The 17386-nt window shown below is 46.8% G+C and overlaps 1 protein-coding gene across 1 annotated transcript in view; it reads left to right on the plus strand.

The window, feature by feature from the left end:
- Positions 1-1537: 1537 nt before the first annotated feature.
- LOC119955612 (sodium-dependent phosphate transport protein 2C-like) overlaps positions 1538-17386 on the plus strand; it is a 150966-nt gene continuing 135117 nt past the window's right edge. The window contains exons 1-2 of the mRNA XM_038782010.1: positions 1538-1628; positions 13855-13960. Of these exons, the coding sequence (XP_038637938.1) occupies positions 13870-13960 (91 nt within the window). The 5' untranslated portion in view covers positions 1538-1628; positions 13855-13869. The remainder of the gene's footprint in view (positions 1629-13854; positions 13961-17386) is intronic.

The following is a 17386-nucleotide window of genomic DNA, read 5'->3' on the forward strand; positions in this document are numbered from 1 at the left end:
CCCCTTCGCCGTTCCCTGCCCTGACATGACTTCGGCCACTGTAATAAAGGCACTGCACAGCATCTTCACACTGTTCGGTTTCCCTGCCTACGTCCACAGTGACCGGGGCACATCGTTCATGAGCGATGTGCTCCGTCAGTACCTGCTCAGCAAAGGCATCGCCTCGAGCAGGACTACGAGCTATCACCCGCAGGGAAACGGGAAGGTGGAGAGGGAAAACCCTCCATGGAAGGCCGTCCTTCTGGCCCTCAGGTCTAGAAGTCTCCTGACCCCCCGCTGGCAGGAGGTCCTCCCCGACACCCTCCACTCCATTAGGTCACTCCTTTGCACAGCCACGAACGAGACCCCTCACGACCGTTTGTTTATCTTCCCCAGGAAGTCTATCTCCGGGGTCTCGCTTCCATCTTGGCTGACAACTCCGGGACCAGTCCTTCTCCGGAGGCACATGAGGAGTCATAAGACTGACCCCCTGGTCGAGAGGGTCCAGTTGCTGCATGCCAACCCCCAGTACGCTTACATCGCGCACCAGGACGGACGGCAAGATACGGTCTCCCTATGAGACCTGGCGCTAGCTTGTTCCCCTGCCAATGTGCCCCCCTCTCCGCTGCCCACTGCCACCCTCAGCACTCTGTACACCCCCCTGGGTCTCCTGTATTGTCCCGTGCCGGCACTGCAGCCACCCACCACCCCCATGCCTACCGCCACCACCCAACCGTCTCGGACACAACGCCCCTAAATTCACCATCTGCAACAACCATGCCCGCCGCACTGCCAGAGCTGAGGAGGTCTAAGAGAACGATCCAGCCTCCAGATAGACTGAATATGTAATGATCCCACGTCACCCCTGCGGGACTTGATTTTTTTAACAGGGGGTGAATGTGGTGAATGTAGTCACCTAATGCATGAGTTGTCTGTATGATACTGTAACCTATGACCTGGAAGTGGTGATACGAGCTACTTTCAGGTCCTGTACTGTAACTTCGGTGGGCTCCGCCTCTGGCTCCGCCCTCACCGGGGCCATATATAGACCGGGCCACCTGTGGGCGGCATTCATCTGTACAACCGACTCTGGCCAGGCAAGTTCTTGATTAATAAAGCCTAATGTTCACTCGCTCTCTCAGTCTCTCGGTGAATTGACGGTACATCAACATCACTCAGTATTCTCTTTGCTCTGTTGGTTTTGTTCTGCAGATGATCAATGATGAGTCGATGATCACTTTAGGTTTTCTGTCAGCCATTCCCCAGCATCATTCATTGCGGAAGTGTTTCGCTGGGCTCTGACGGAAGGGACAGTTCTATAATCCTTTCCGGTTTGGGTGCAGTGTCAGACTAATATTCTCCTCTACTGCTCTTTGACTGGAAATGAGCCTATGATAATGTATCTGTCACAATTCAGTAATTAACAGCCCAATAACCCTGTAGAAAACAATGAGAGCATCAAACTTTTATCTTGTTGTCTCTATCCAGTTATCAGGAGAGTTGGGTAAATATTAATTGGGAAGCTGATATGGTTTGATTACTGGTTACAAGTGCACAGCCAGCACAATACTTTGACCACTGAGAATCAGTATAAATATTGACTGCCTGTTGAGGTATTTACAGCACACACCTTTACTATCCACAGTGAGGTAAGAACAATATATTGTGCTCCTTCGGTTTGGCTGTCTCAAAGTCCGTGAGTCAGGGGGTTCTTATATTAGGTCAGAAGAAGTCTGCAAGTTGTTGAATTGTGAATATTAACACAGTGAAAGAATGAGTTTGTCTGTTAGCAGAGTGAACTTTCCACTAGTGAGCGCCAGTGTGTATTCGAGGTGTGGACATCCAGCCAGTAAATGCCTGTGTGTTGTAGAGTTGGATAGTTAAGAGTTATGGAGAGTTTAATGTTTAGAGTGTGAGTGTGGTTCAGTTGGATGGTTAGTGTGAGGGTGAGTTGGATTGGATGATGGAGTAAGCAGCGACGATATCGTGGAAGGGTCTTCAAATGAGGCCTTGTGGGTAGAGTCCAGGAATAACAAGGGGGCACTCACATTGCAGGGAGTGTATTCTAGGCCCACAAACAGTCAGCAGGAATATGAGGAGCAGATATGTAGTCAATTCACTGAGGTATGTAAAAATAATACCGCAGCACGGTAGCATGGTGGTTAGCATAAATGCTTTACAGCTCCAGGGTCCCAGGTTCGATTCCCGGCTGGGTCACTGTCTGTGCGGAGTCTGCACGTCCTCCCCGTGTGTGCGTGGGTTTCCTCCGGGTGCTCCGGTTTCCTCCCACAGTCCAAAGATGTGCGGGTTAGGTGGATTGGCCATGCTAAATTGCCCATAGTGTCCTAAAAAGTAAGGTTAAGGGGGGAGTTGTTGGGTTACGGGTATAGGGTGGATACGTGGGTTTGAGTAGGGTGATCATGGCTCGGCACAACATCGAGGGCCGAAGGGCCTGTTCTGTGCTGTACTGTTCTATGTTCTATGTTCTATTATATTCGGCGATTTCAACTTCCCCAACATTCATTGGGATAGTCAAATTGTAAAGGGTTTAGAGGGGCCGGATTTCTTGAAATATATTCAGGAGAGCTTGTTATGTCAATATGTAGAAGGTCCAACAAGGGACGGTGCAGTGCTGGATCTAATTCTGGGGAATGAAGTAGGGCAGGTTCTTGAGGTGGCAGTGGGGGAGCATTTTAGTGATAGCGATTACAACATAGTGCGGCTTAAGTTTGTTACGGAAAAGGAACAAGATGGTCTGCAAAAAACTATTTGGATTGGGAGAAGGCAGATATTAGCATAAGGCAGGATCTGGCTAAAGTGTACAGGGAACTGCTTCTTGTGGGAACATTTACAGCAGGGCAGTGGGGGAGCATTCAAAAAGGAAATGAGTATAGACCCAACAAGTTTCCTTCAGGGTGAAATGTAGGAACAACAAGCCCAGAGATCCCTGAATGTCTCGGAATATTCAGGATGGATAAGAAAGTAAAGGGAGGCTTTTAGCAGGTGCAAAGGGAGCAGATCAGTGGAGGCCTCAGTGGAGTATAGGAAGTGCAGGGAGAGAGACTTAAGACGTAATTAGGAGAGTAAAGAGGGGCATGAAAAAAAAGCACTGGCAGGTCAGATAGGGAGAATCCCAAAATATTCTATAAGTATATTAAAGGGAAGAGGATAACCAGGGAAAGAGTAGGGCCCATTAGTGACCAAGAGGGAATCTGTGGGTGGAGCTGGAGGACACTGGTAAGGTGTTGAATGAGTACTTTGCCTTCACTCGGGAGAAGGACAGAATTCGGCGAGAGGGACTGTGAGGTTCTTGAACAGTTTGACGTAGGAGATAGATATTGGAGGTTTTGGCGGGAGGAAAGATGGACTCAGGAGCAGATTAGTTGTATCCCAGGGCTGCTAGGTTACTCTCCTAACTACAGGAGCTCTGACCCAAATTTTATATTCTTCTCTGGCCACAGGAGAGGTGACAGAGGATTGGAGGGAAGCTAGTGTGGTTCCACTTTTACAGACTGTAGCAAGTCTCACATCAGTGGGAGGGAAACTATTGGAGAAAATTCTGGAGAGAATTAATCTCCACTTGGAGAGGCACGGTTTGATGAGGGATAGTCAGCATGGTGTTACCGGAGTCATGCCTAACAAATTTTTGATTGAATTTTTGGAGGAGGTGATTGGGTGTGTAGATGAGGGTCATGCAGTTGATGTAGTTTAAATGGATTTCAGTAAAGCCTTTGAGAAGGTTCCACATGGGAGACTGATAAAGTAGCCAAATACACATGGGATACGGGGTAAATTGGCAAGTTGGATCAAAAACTGACTTAGTGATAGGAGACAGAGGGTGGTGGTAGAAGGCTGTTTGTGTGACTGGAGACTGGTGTCTACAGGGTGTTAGGTTCCTTATTGTTTGTGATATACATAAACGATATAGATGAGAATGTTGAGGGGGGGGGGAATGATCAGTAAGTTTGTGGGTGACATGAAGATTGGCAGGGTGGGTAGCAGTGAGCAAGAAGGTCTCATGTTGCGGGAAGATAGAGACGGATTGGTGAGATGGACAGATCAGTGGCAGATGGAATTTAACCCTAAAATGTGTGAGGTGAGGCACCTTGTAAGGAAGCATTTTTCCAATCCCCCTGGATCCTTCCAAAATCCAAGGAATTCTGAAATATCATAACCAATGCATCCACGATCTCTGCTGCCACCTTCTTTAATACCCTGGTGTGCAGGCCATCAGGTCCCAGAAACTTATCTGCCTTTAATCCCATCAGTTTATTCAATGCCATCTCCCTAGTGATGGTTATTGCATCAGGTTCCTCTGCATTAACTGTAATTTTTGGAAATTTTCTATTACCTTCCACCATGAAGACAGCGGCAAAGGTTATGTTGGAGCTGTACCAAACTTTACTTCGGCCACAGCTGGAGTACTGTGTGCAGTTCTAGTTGCTTCACTATTGGAAGGATGTGATTACACTACAAAGGGTGCAGAGATGATTCACCAGGTTGTTACCTGGGATGGAGTATTTATAGAATAGAATAGAACAGTACAGCACAGAACAGGCCCTTCGGCCCTCAATGTTGTGCCGAGCAATGATCACCCCACTCAAACCCACGTATCCACCCCATACCCGTAACCCAACAACCCCCCCCTTAACTTTACTTTTTAGGACACTACGGGCAATTTAGCATGGCCAATCCACCTAACCCGCACATATTTGGACTGTGGGAGGAAACCGGAGCACCCGGAGGAAACCCACGCACACACGGGGAGGATGTGCAGACTCCGCACAGACAGTGACCCAGCCGGGAATCGAACCTGGGACCCTGGAGCTGTGAAGCATTTATGCTAACCACTATGCTACCGTGCTGCCCTGAAAGGGTGGAAAGGCAGGAGTTGTTACCTTTAAAGCAGAGAAGGCTGATGGGGGACCTGTCTGAGGTGTAGACAATTATGAGGGTTATGTATTATGGGCCAGGGTTTAGAGGACACCAAAGTATATCATGGAGTTCACCTGAACCACAACTTTTAATAGATTTTGGTTATGGGGAGCACAAGGGCCCACTTTACAGGTGTGATGCAACAGAGATCTAAAGTAATTTTAAACAAAAACAATGTTTATTTTATGAATCCAGTTAACATTTTATAAACTCACAGTAAACATGTTATCAACTACCAGCACTGATACCCCCCCCCCCCCCCCCCCGAAAGATACAGTACTCTACAGGCAACCCTTAGTAACTTTCCTAACAACATCCGTAAGTTAAAGACCCTTTTTAACAAGACATTAGGTTTGTATTCCTTACAGAAACAGGTATTACTTTGAAATCATCAAGTGACCTGGAGACATTCTTTAGCATGAAGAGAGAGAGACCAAAATACACCTCCTTGGTTTGAATGCAGCTCTCCAACTGAAAACAAAACTAAAATTCACAGTCATAAACAGCTTTCAGCTCAAAACGAAAGTAAAAAGCAGAGCCCGAGCCCAGCTCCACCCACACACTGACATCACTGCAGCCACTTGAGAAGACAAATATTTCTTAAGGTGACATTCCCATGCCACCCCCCCCCCTCGAAGACAATAAAATAAACCATCAACTTTAAGAAAAGATTTCACCTTTTCACTTTCTTTTAAACAACATTGACAGTAAATATACTTTTTTTGTTTAACAAAACAAAACACACAAACATTTATAATAACATAGTCCATTTTAGTTCTTCTTCCTTGTGGGCAGCACGGTAGCACAAGTGGATAGCACTGTGGCTTCATAGCGCCAGGGTCCCAGGTTCGATTCCCCACTGGGTCACTGTGCGGAGTTTGCACATTCTCCCCGTGTCTGCGTGGGTTTCCTCCGGGTGCTCCGGTTTCCTCCCACAGTCCAAAGATGTGCAGGTTAGGTGGATTGGCCATGCTAAATTGCCCTTAGTGACCAAAAAAGGTTAGGATGGGTTATTGGGTTTCGGGGGTAGGGTGGAATTGAGGGCACACATGGGTCAGTGCAGACTCGATGGGCCAAATGGCCTCCTTCTGCACTGTATGTTCTATGTCTATGTCTATGTCCTCCACTGATCCTGCTTCTCCTCATCACATTTATGATAAAGCATCGGCTATCATGTTTTCTCCTCCTGCCACATGTATTATTTTTAAATGAAATGATTGTAACAATAAACTCCATCGAAACAGTCTTGCATTTTTATGCAGGAATCGCTCCAAAACATCATAGTTATGATCAGTATGATGCGACCATCAATTCACTCAAGGACACGAGTAGAAGTAAACTGTGCCTTTAATCGACTTACAATTGAGCCTGCCTGCGACTAGCTGAACTGAAGGCAGGCTCGCAAGACCGCAGCACTTTATACTTCCGGTTGTGGGTGGAGCCATGGGCGGAGCCAAGAGTGGAGCCCTGTACATGCTCCTCATCTCCCCCTGTGGGCAGAGCCGCGCAACGGCTCACAGATGGAACCCACAGGGACACAGTGATACACAGTGTGAATTTATATTATACATTCACCACATTCACCCCCTGTTAAAAAAATCAAGTCCGGCGGGGGTGACGGGTCTATAAGTTGAGTCGGTCCGGTGCTCGAATCGTTCGCTGGGACCGGCGGAGCACCGGAGTTGCAGCCGCTTCGGATGGCTGTGTGCTGATGTCCGGCGTGAATCCGAGGGTGGACTTCGGGGGTGGTTCGTTCCGAGCTTCGTTCCTGACCGGTGTGACGGGTGAAAGGGGGCGCAGGAAACCTGTTGTGCAGGGCTGGGGGGTTGGGTGGGGTGTGGTGTGAGGGGTACCTCGGCGGTAGCGGTAGTAGTAGTGGTAGATCCTGCAGGCGCCATGTCCCGGAGGGAAACGGTGTCCTGCCGGCCGTCGGGGTGCTCGATAAATGCATAGTGGGGGTTTGAATGTAATAGTAGGACCCTCTGTACCAGCGGGTCTGTTTTATGCGTCCGGATGTGCTTCCAAAGGAGGACAGGGCCCGGTGTCCTCAACCAGGATGGGAGCAAGGCTCCCGTGGTAGTGCCCCTAGGGAAAACAAATAATCGATTGTGAGGAATCTGATTAGTGGCCGTACGCAGGAGGGACCTAATTGCATTGAGCGCGTCGGGGAGGACCTCCTGCCAGTGGGAGGTCGGGAGATTCCTGGACCGTCGGGTCAGTAGGACGGTCTTCCAGACCGTCGCGTTCTCCCTCTCCACCTGCCCGTTCCCCCTGGGGTTGTAGCTGGTAGTCCTGCTCAAGGTGATGCCCTGGTCGAGCAGATACTGACGCAGCTCGTCGCTCATGAAGGACAAACCCCTGTCGCTGTGGACATAGTTAGGGAAACCGAACAGGGTGAAGACACTGTGCAGGGCTCTGATGACTGTATGGGAGGTCATATTGGGGCACGGGATGGCAAACGGGAAGCGAGAGAATTCATCCATGATGTTAAGGAAGTAAACATTATGGTTGGTCGAGGGAAGGGGCCCTTTGAAATCGATACTCAGTCGTTCAAAGGGCCGGGATGCCTTTACCAGGTGGGCCTTGTCTGGTCTATAGAAGTGCGGTTTGCACTCCGCGCAGATCGGTCAATTCCTGGTGACAGCTTTAACCTCCTCGGTGGAGAAAGGCAGATTGCGGGCCTTGATGTAGTGGGCGAGCCGGGTGACCCCCGGGTGGCAGAGCTCATTGTGGATAGCCTGTAATCAGTCGTCTTGCGCGCTGGCGCATGTGCCACAGGACAGGGTATCTGGGAGCTCGTTGAGCTTCCCCGGCCCCATGAATCGCGCATGGCCGGCCTCGTGGGGGAGGATTGCCAAGATGGCGGCCCCCATGAGTCGCACATGGCGTACGGAGGCGGAGTCGGCAGACACGCTGCCACATTGCGGGGTTTGCGGGCCTGTGAGTTGGAGGGGCAATTGTTCTGGGTAGCGTTCGAGTTTGAGGTTTTGTATTTAGCCAGGCATACCTTCGCAAAGTATCCTTTCTGCCTGCAGCTGCTGCAGGTCGCGTTGCGGGCCGAGCAGTGCTGCCGTGGGTGTTGGGGCTGGCCGCAAAAGTGGCACAATAGCCCTCCTGGTGGGCGGGTGGCCGCGCAGCGCAGGCCTGGGGTAGTCTCTGGTCGGGGGTCAACGATGGGGTCGCGTGGTCGGCTGGGAACGAGTTTAAGCTTTGAAAGAGCGACCTATAACGAAGTCGCTAGTGTTACTGTGTCCTCCAGGTTCTGGGCCCCTTTTTCAAGGCGACGCTGGCGCACATAATTGGACCGGACCCCTGCAACATACACATCTCGGACGGCGAGTTCCATGTGCTGGGAGGCTGTCACAGCCTGGAAGTTACATTCCCGTGCTAGAGCTTTTAGGTCGCGCAGGTAGTCTTCTAGCGATTCTGCAGGGCGCTGGCGGCGGGTTGTAAAAATATGCCTCGCGTAAACTTCATTTACGTGCCGCATGTACAGGCGGTCGAGTAGCGCGAGGGCCTTGGTGTACGAGTCGGTACTATCAAGTTGAGTTGAAATGCGATGGCTCACCTGTGCGTGTAAAGACTATTTCTGTTCTTCAGTAACAGCGGAGGTAGTCGACGCAGCCAGGTAGGCCTTGTAGCACCGAAGCCAATGCAGAAATATTTCTTTCGCTTCTGCGGCCTGTGGATCGAGTTCCAGTCGATCGGGTTTGAGGGCTGATTCCATGGTAGTTTTTTTAAGTCGATTAAATTGATGCGACCATCAATTCACTCAAGGACTTACAATTGAGCCTGCCTGCGACTAGCTGAACTGAAGGCAGGCTCGCAAGACCGCAGCACTTTATACTTCCGGTTGTGGGTGGAGCCATGGGCGGAGCCAAGGGTGGAGCCCTGTACATGCTCCTCATCTCCCCCTGTGGGCAGAGCCGCGCAACGGCTCACAGACAGAGCCCACAGAGACACAGTGATACACCGTGTGAATTTATATTATACATTCACCACACAGTGTGTATAATTGTTTCAGATGAATTGCTGGTAATACAAATTTGAAAATGTTGCAAAGCCAGCACCAAGCTGGTGCGTATTTAATTTATTCGAGAAATAACCAAAAGGCCACTCTACTCCTCTGTTGTCTTCTTGTAAAAAGTCCGCCACATCACTCGCATCAACAATGATGCAATGGCCAACACAGGAGCAGTGGTCAACAGAGCCTTCAGGCTGCCAAATGCCAGTTGACACTTCGTTGTCAAATGAAATTTGCTACGTTTCTTTAGCAAGTCCGTCAGTGGAGTGACCATACTGCTAAAGTTCTGCACATATTTCTGGTAAAATTCACTCATGCCAAGTGTCATGTGCGAGCCCCTTTAAGAAATGGGTGTTTATCAAATATCTGCAGTGATGTCATTGTGTGGGTGGAGCTGGAATGTCATTTTGTCTTTTACTTTTGTTTTCAGCTGGAAGCTGCTTTGTGTCTTGGTTTTGTTTTAAGTTGGGGAGCTGCATTCAAGCAAGAAGGTGTATTTTGATTTCTCTCTCTGCCTACTAAAGAATGTCGCCAGATCACTTGATGATTTCAAAGTAATACTTGTTTCTGTAAGGAATGCAAACCTACTGTTTTTATTAAAAGGGTTTTGCACTTATGGATATTGTTAGGTAAATTATTAAGGGTTGCCTATAGAGTACTGTATCTTTTGGGGGAGGGGAGGTATCAGTGTTGGTAGTTGATAAGATCTTTACTGTGTGTTTATAAATGTTGTCTGGATTCATAAAATAAACATTGTTTTTGTTTAAACATACTTTAGATCTCCGTTACATCACACCTGTAGAGTGGGCCGTGTGCTCCCCATAACCAAAATCTATTAAAAGTTATGGGTCAGGAGAACTCCATGATATACTTTGGTGTTCTCTAAACCCTGGCCCATAATAAATTGAGGGCTTGTGGGGTAAAAGTCTATCTTTCGTGATTGGGTTGGCTTACTGAACTTAAAGTCAGTGAGGGGTGAGCATATTTGTGTTTGCTTTTCAGGTGTGGTATTCCAGTTTAAGTAGGGAGTGTGCTGTGGACAATGGTTCTTTTAGAGGCTCGGAGGTTTTTGGGGGTGGAGAAGATCACACGCAGTACCTTACGAACAGAGACTAAAAATAGGCTTTTAGATTTGGCAAAAAACATTGCAGTTAACGGTACCTGACAGCATACGACAAGAAGAGGTACTTACGTCGGTAGCTGAGCATTTAAAATTGTCTGAGATATAGTCTGACTCATTAGAAATGGCAAAAATTCAGTTACAGATTAAACATGAAAAAGAATTAAAGTAGCTTGAATACAAAATGAGGGGAAAAGAAAGAATAGCCCTAGCAGAACAACAAGAAAGAGAAAGGGAGGTACAGATCAGGAAAAAGAAAAAGAGAGAGAAAGAGATAGAGAGGAAAAAGCGAGAGAAAGAGATAGAGAGGAAAGGGAAAAAGAGAGAGAGTTTGAACTTCAGAAAATGGCTATGAAACATGACAGTCAGTTAAAATTGGCGGATGTAAAGGGAAACGTACAGTTTGAGGATAGTACTGAGGATAAAGAGAAGGAGAGTCATAGTCAAAGGCTTGGTGGGGATCACTTGGTGTAGCCACTTGAGAAGACAAACATTTCTTAAAGTGACATTCCCATGACAATGGATGGGGTGGATAGGAAGAAATCTTTCCCCTTAGTTGAAGGGTCAAAAATGAGGGTGCATAATTTTAAGGTGAGGGGCAGGAGGTTGAGAGGGGATTTGAGGAAATATCTTTTAACCCAGAGGGTGGTGGGAGTCAGGAATGCACTGCTTAGGAGGTGTTGGGCATCTTAAACAGCATTAAAGTAGATACGTCCCCAGGGCCTGATGGGATCGACCCCAGAACACTGAGGGAGGCAAGGGAGGAAATTGCTGGGGCCTTGACAGTAATCTTTGTCTCCTCATTGGCTACAGATGAAGTTCCAGAGGACTGGAGAGTAGCCAATGTTGTTCCATTGTTTAAGAAGGGCAGCAGAGATAATCCAGGAAATTACAGGCCTAACATCAGTGGTAGGGAAATTATTGGAAAATATTCTTAGAGACAGGAAACAAATGGACTTATTAGTGATGGACAGCATGGCTTTGTGAAGGGGAGGTCGTGCCTCACTAATTTGATCGAGTTTTTCGAGGATGTGACAAAGATGATAGATGAGGGAAAGGCAGTAGCTGTTGTATACAAGGTACTTCATGGTAGACTGGTACAAAAGGTGAAGTCAGATGGGATCAGAGGGGAGCTGGCACGTTGTATACAGAACTGACTTGGGAACAGAAGACAGAGGGTAGCAGTAGAAGGAAGTTTTTCTGAATGGAAGGCTGTGACTAACGTCATTCTGCAGGGATCAGTTCTGGGACTTTTGTTGTTCATAGTGTATATAAATGATTTGGAAGAAAATGTAGCTGGTCTGATTTAGTAAGTTTGCAGACGGCACAAAAATTGGTTGAATTGCGGATAGTGAAGAGGATTGTCAGAGGATACAGCAAGATATAAACTAGTTGGAGTCTTGGGCAGAGAAATGGCAGATGGAGTTTAATCTGGACAAGTGTGAGGTAATGCACTTTGAAAGGTCCAGTGCATGTAGGAATTACACAGTAAATGGTAGAACTCTTGCGAGTACTGACAGGCAGAGAGATCTGGGCGTGCATGCTCACCGATCACTGAAAGTGGCAACATATATGGATAAGGAGGTCAAGAAGGCATATGGCATGCAGGCCTTCATCGGTCGGGGCATTGAATATAAAAATTGGCAAGTTGCAGCTGTACAGAACCTTAGTTAGGCCTCATTTGGAATATTGTGTACAATTCTGGTCGCCACACTACCAGAAGGATGTGGATGCTTTGGAGAGGGTACAGAAGTGGTTCACCAGGATGTTGCCTGGTATGGAGAGCATTAGCTCTGACGAGAGGTTAGGTAAATCACTGGAATGACGGAGGTTGAGAGGCGACCTGATAGTGGTCGACAAGATTATGAGTGGCATGGACAGATTGGATAGTTAGATGCTCTTTCCTAGGGTAGGAGAGTCAAGTACTAGGGGACATAGGTCTAAATTGCGTGGGGAAAAGTTTAGTAATGCAAGTTTTTTACACAGAGGGTGGTAAATTTATGGAACCCGCTGCCATGGGGGGGGGGGGGGGGGGGGGGTGTAGTGGGAGCGGGTACGGTAGCGGCAATTAAGGGTAATCTAGACAAACATAAGAATAGGGTGGGAATGGAAGGATACGGACTCTGTCAGTGTAGACGGTTTTAGTTTAGGCAGGTACCATGGATGACACAGGCTTGAAGGGCCGAAGGGCCTGTTCCCGTGCTGTATTGCTCTTTGTTCTTTGGAAGTAGAGGTGAGAAACCTCACAACCTTTAAAAAATATGTGGATGAGCACTTGAAATGTCAGAACATTCAAGGCTATCAGCCAAGCTCTGGAAATGGGATTAGTGTAGATTTAGTATTGTTTTGGAGGAGCGAGGGCAAGATCCAGATCGTGGCATCTCGTGAGATTCTGGGCATGTCGAGGCTGGTAAATCAACCAATGTCTCTCCAATGTTGCTGCAACAACTCTTCCAATCATATATCCCCTCCCTCCCAATCTTTTCCCGGATCTTGTCCTTGTACCTTGCTGTCGTGTCCTGTTTACAACACAGCCTGGATGTCGGCCAGGACTCTGCCCTGGGTTATGGTGAGTCGTCCTGGCAGCTGGTTGAGCTCCTCGTCACCTTTGATGGAGAGCTGAGGATGGTGGGGCTGATGCGGGTCTTCCTGTCCTGGGTCACGTTATTGTCCAGCTCTGGGATCCTGATAACAGTTGGTAGGTGGGGACGGCGACCTCGACGCAGTGATTCTTGTGCACTGCACCATGGCCGGAGGTTGGGCTGATGGGGAACTGGAGGTCAGCTCTGGAGGAGCAGGTCTTGGTTTTAGCTTGGTCAGGTACCAGCCACCGGGACCACTGCCTGTCAGGGAGGAGCTGCTGCTGTCTCTGTGCCCTTTCTATCCTGCACTTGCGCCCCTGCCAGCAGAGGCTGACTAGGCCCAAGCCCCAGGTCCAGCAGCGATCCAGCTGTGTATGGGCCGGGCTTTAACTGGGGCAAATTTGCCCTTTGTGTGGTGGACTGCAGGTCAGGTTCTGTGTGTCTCCCTGACATCCCAGTTGGGCTGAAGAACATTATCTTCTGGTTCTGTTTTTATCAATTTCTGTTCTGGTACTTTGAACTGATATTTCTAACAAGGTGTCATAAACGAGAATTGGAAGTTCCTTATCCTGAAGTGAAGAAACACTCAGCTAATAGTCAGTGAAGCTTACAGTTGAAATTCTTGATTAGATTATAATGTTGAACCTCATTCCGTATGTTAATTTTTTTCTGTAGATTTACTCCCTTCCTCTTCCTGTGTAGCTCTTTGGTTTCTGTTTCATTACATAAAATATTGTCACTGGACTAGTTATGCAGAGACCCAGTGTAATGCTCTGGGATCCAGGGTTCAAATCCAGGGTGTAATGTGAATTCAATGAAAAACTGGAATTAGAAGTCTAAAGGTGACCATGAAACCATTGTCAATTGTCATAAAAGCCTATCTGGTTCACTAATGGAAGGAAATATGTTGTCCCTACCCAGCCTGGCCTACATGTGACTCCTAGCCCATAATGCAATGCGGTTCACTCACTGAAATGGCCTAATAAGCCATATGTTTAAGGGCAATTAGGGATGGGTAACAAATGCTGGCCTGGAACGAATGAAGTTGGAATGTGAGGCAAATTAAATCTTAGTTTAGAGTTATTAATTGGGATTTGGAGAAAATCTCAAGAAGAACCTTTGGGAGAAGAGGATTTTGACCCGCAGTAGATCCAGGTAGACCATCTGGAAAGAGTTCTGGGTGCCTCTGAATCTTATTCTCTTTGTCTTTACAGTCAATCACTATCAGGATGTCTCCATTCAACATCAACCCCATTCCTTCTGCTGATTCCAGTTTTGAGGAGGCTAGGAAAACTGATTCACCTCCAGCAACGGCACCAGGTTGGTAGCAAACTTCACCTGCCCAGATCAAAGTAATGACAGAGACTTGAACTTTATCCGACCTATTTTACACTCCCTTATTGTTGTGGAAATTATAATAAAGACAAATTCTTCAAGCTTTGATTCAGGAAATTTATTTGACACAAATATTTGCGGAGTGTGCCGTGGTTTGGCTAAGTTCTCTGAATTGTACAGTTGAAAACCATTGTAATTATAGTTTGAAATAAACAACTTTGAAGAGATAAAACCTTGGGAACATACGCAAGAGGAAATATGAATGTTTTGCCCTTTGTTTAAAAACAATTCTCGTACGCATTTGTTACCTTTCGGAGGACAATGTGTTATCATAATAAGGCCGTGTGCAAAATACTAAGCAGTATTTTGTTTACGTTACCTGACCTTCTAAGTTTCATTTAAAAGCAGTGTTAAAATATAGTCAAGCATTCCCAGCATGCTTTCACAAGTGCCTTTTCTTTAATAGCAACTAATATGAATGTACTTTCTAAGCAGGCAACTAATCCTCGTATTAACTTCCTTTCCACACTTATTTACCCAGTTCACAATAGAACTCTACCAAGCCTCTATCGAGATGCTGCTATTTAGGCGAGGCTATACGGCAATTCTCTGGCTCCTCCTCCCATCTTCCACCACCAAACATCAAGGCATCATCTCCAAGTCTATCACTGACCTCACCTCCTCTCAAGCTGTTTCCTCCACAGCATCAAACTTCATAAACCCCCCAACCCTGAACAGTCCCCATCCACCACCACCACCCCCCTCAGCCCGACTGAGCCTCTCGCATCGAACAATGGATTGGATTTGTTTTATTGTCACGTGTACCGAGGTACAGTGAAAAGAATTGTTCTGTTTACAGTCCAGACAGATCATTCCATACATGAAAGAAAATACAGGACATATATAAATACACAATGTAAATACATAAACACAGATATCCAGTGAGTATACGGAATGCAGTACGACACAGTAGAGAAGGTGTGTGAAGAGATCAGTTCAGTCCATAAGAGAGTCATTCAGGAGTTTGGTAACAGCGGGGAAGATGCTGTCTTTGAATATGTTAGTGCGTGTTCTCAGACTTTTGAAATGAAATGAAAATGAAATGAAAATCGCTTATTGTCACGAGTAGGCTTCAATGAAGTTACTGTGAAAAGTCCCTAGTCGCCACATTCCGGCGCCTGTTCGGGGAGGCTGGTACAGGAATTGAACCATGCTGCTGGCCTGCCTTGGTCTGCTTTAAAAGCCAGAGATTTAGCCAAGTGTGCTAAACCAGCTCCTGTATCTCCTTTTGTATCTCCTGCCCGATGGACAAAGTTGGAAGAGTGAGTAAGCCAGGTGGGAGTGATCTTTGATTATGCTGTCTGCTTTCCCAAGACAGCAGGAGGTGTAGACAGAGTCAGTGGATGGGAGGCAGGTCCGCTTGATGGACTGGGCTGTGTTCACTACTCTCTGTAGTTTTTTACGGCTCTTGGGCCGATCAGTTGCCATACCAGGCTGTGACGCAGCCAGATAGGATGCTTTCTATCGTGCATTTGTAAAAATTGGTAAGAGTCAATGTGGACAATCAGGATTTCCTTAGTTTCTGGAAGAATTATAGGCGCTGTTGTGCTTTCTTGGTGGTATCATCGTGTGGGTGGACCAGGACCCACAGTTGGTGAAGCTGTCAACCACCTCGGCACCATTGATGCAGACAGGAGTGTGTACGATTCTTCCTGAAGTCGATGAACAACTCCTTAGTTTTGCTGACATTTGAACTGCCTTCCATACCAGCACTTCTGGTATGTTTTCCTGTTCCCTCAACTGAGGATTCCACCTGACATTGATCCTTAACCATGTCTGTTGGATTCAGGTGCATCGATCATTGAAGATGGAAGGACATATTGGCGAAACCTAGATAGGGTGCTCTTTCAGAGAGTCGGTGCAGACCCGATGGGCCGAATGGCCTCTTTCTGCACTGTAGGGATTCTGTGATTCTATGATATTTTATTCCATGAGTTATACATTTTCTCACAAGTCTGTTGTGTGTCAAATGCCTTCTGAAAGTCCAAGTAAATCACATCAACAGCATTACCCTAATCAACCCTTTCTGTTACCTCAAAAAAACTCCAGCAAGTTAGTTAAACACAATTTCCCCTTTTGAAATCCATGCTGTTTCTTCTTATCAACCTACATTTTTCCATGTGACTGCTAATTTAATCCCAAATAATTGTTTCTCTAAGCTTCCCCACCACTGATGATGAACTGGTTAGTCTGTAATTTCTGGGTTTAGCTTCACAACCTTTTTTGAACAAGGGTGCAGTATTTGCAGTTCTCTGTCACCTTCCCTGAGTTTCGGGAAGACTGAAAGATTATGGCCAGTGGCCAGCTATTTCCATTCTTACTTCCTTCAGTATCCTTGGATGCATCTCATCCTGTCCCGGTGCCTTGTCAACGTTCAATACCGACAGCCTATTCCACTCTTCCTCCATGTCAATTTTGATTCCAGTTTAGGGGCAGAATTTCCTCGACTGTCATCTTGTCAGCATCTACCTCCTTGGTAAAGACAAATCTCAGCCATACCCACCCCGGCTCTATGTGTAAATTTCCTTCTCAGTCTCTCATCAGCCTCGTGCCTGCTATAACCACACTTATACTATTTATATGATTGTAGAAGACTTTGGGATTCCCCTTTACTTTGGCTGCCAGTATTTTCTCACACTCCCTCTTTGCTTCCTAATGTGTTTATTCTCCTCCCCTCTGAACCTTCTGTTTTCTGCTTGGTTGTCACTGTATTATCTACCTGATTCCTGGTTCTAAGCACATTTTCTTCTTCCTTATCTTAATTTCTGTCTCCTTTCTCATCCAGGAGCTCTGGATTTGTTTGCTCTACCTTCCTCTTTTGAGGGAATATACATTGACTGTGTCTGGAACATTTCTGTTTTGAAGGTAGCCCATTGTTCAGCTGCAGTTTTCCCCATCAACCTTTCATTTCAGTCTAACCAGCCCAGCCCATTCTTGCTCCATTGAAGTCAGCTCCCCACCCAGTGAATTGTTTTTACTCTGGATTGCCTGTTGTTCTCTTCTATCATCATCCTAAACCTTACAATACAATGGTCACTGTCTCCTAAATGTTCCCAACTGGCACTTGGTCTACTTGGCCCACCCCATTTCCAAGAACCAGCTCCAGCAGTGCATCCTTTCTTGTTGGACTGGACACAAACTGCAGTAGAACATTTTCCTGCATCAATCTAGGAAATGTCTCTCTCCGCCCTTTACACTATCACTGTCCCAGTCTACATTTGGGTAATTAAAGTCCCCCATTAAAACTACTCTATATTCTTTGCTTCTCTGTCATTTCCCTGCAGATTTGTTCTTCTACATCTTTCTCACTAGCTGGAGGTGTATAGACTACTCCAAACAATGTTATTGTAC

The sequence above is a fragment of the Scyliorhinus canicula genome, chromosome 21 (genome assembly GCF_902713615.1).
Source record: "Scyliorhinus canicula chromosome 21, sScyCan1.1, whole genome shotgun sequence".
In the NCBI taxonomy this organism is placed as follows: Eukaryota; Metazoa; Chordata; class Chondrichthyes; order Carcharhiniformes; family Scyliorhinidae; genus Scyliorhinus; species Scyliorhinus canicula.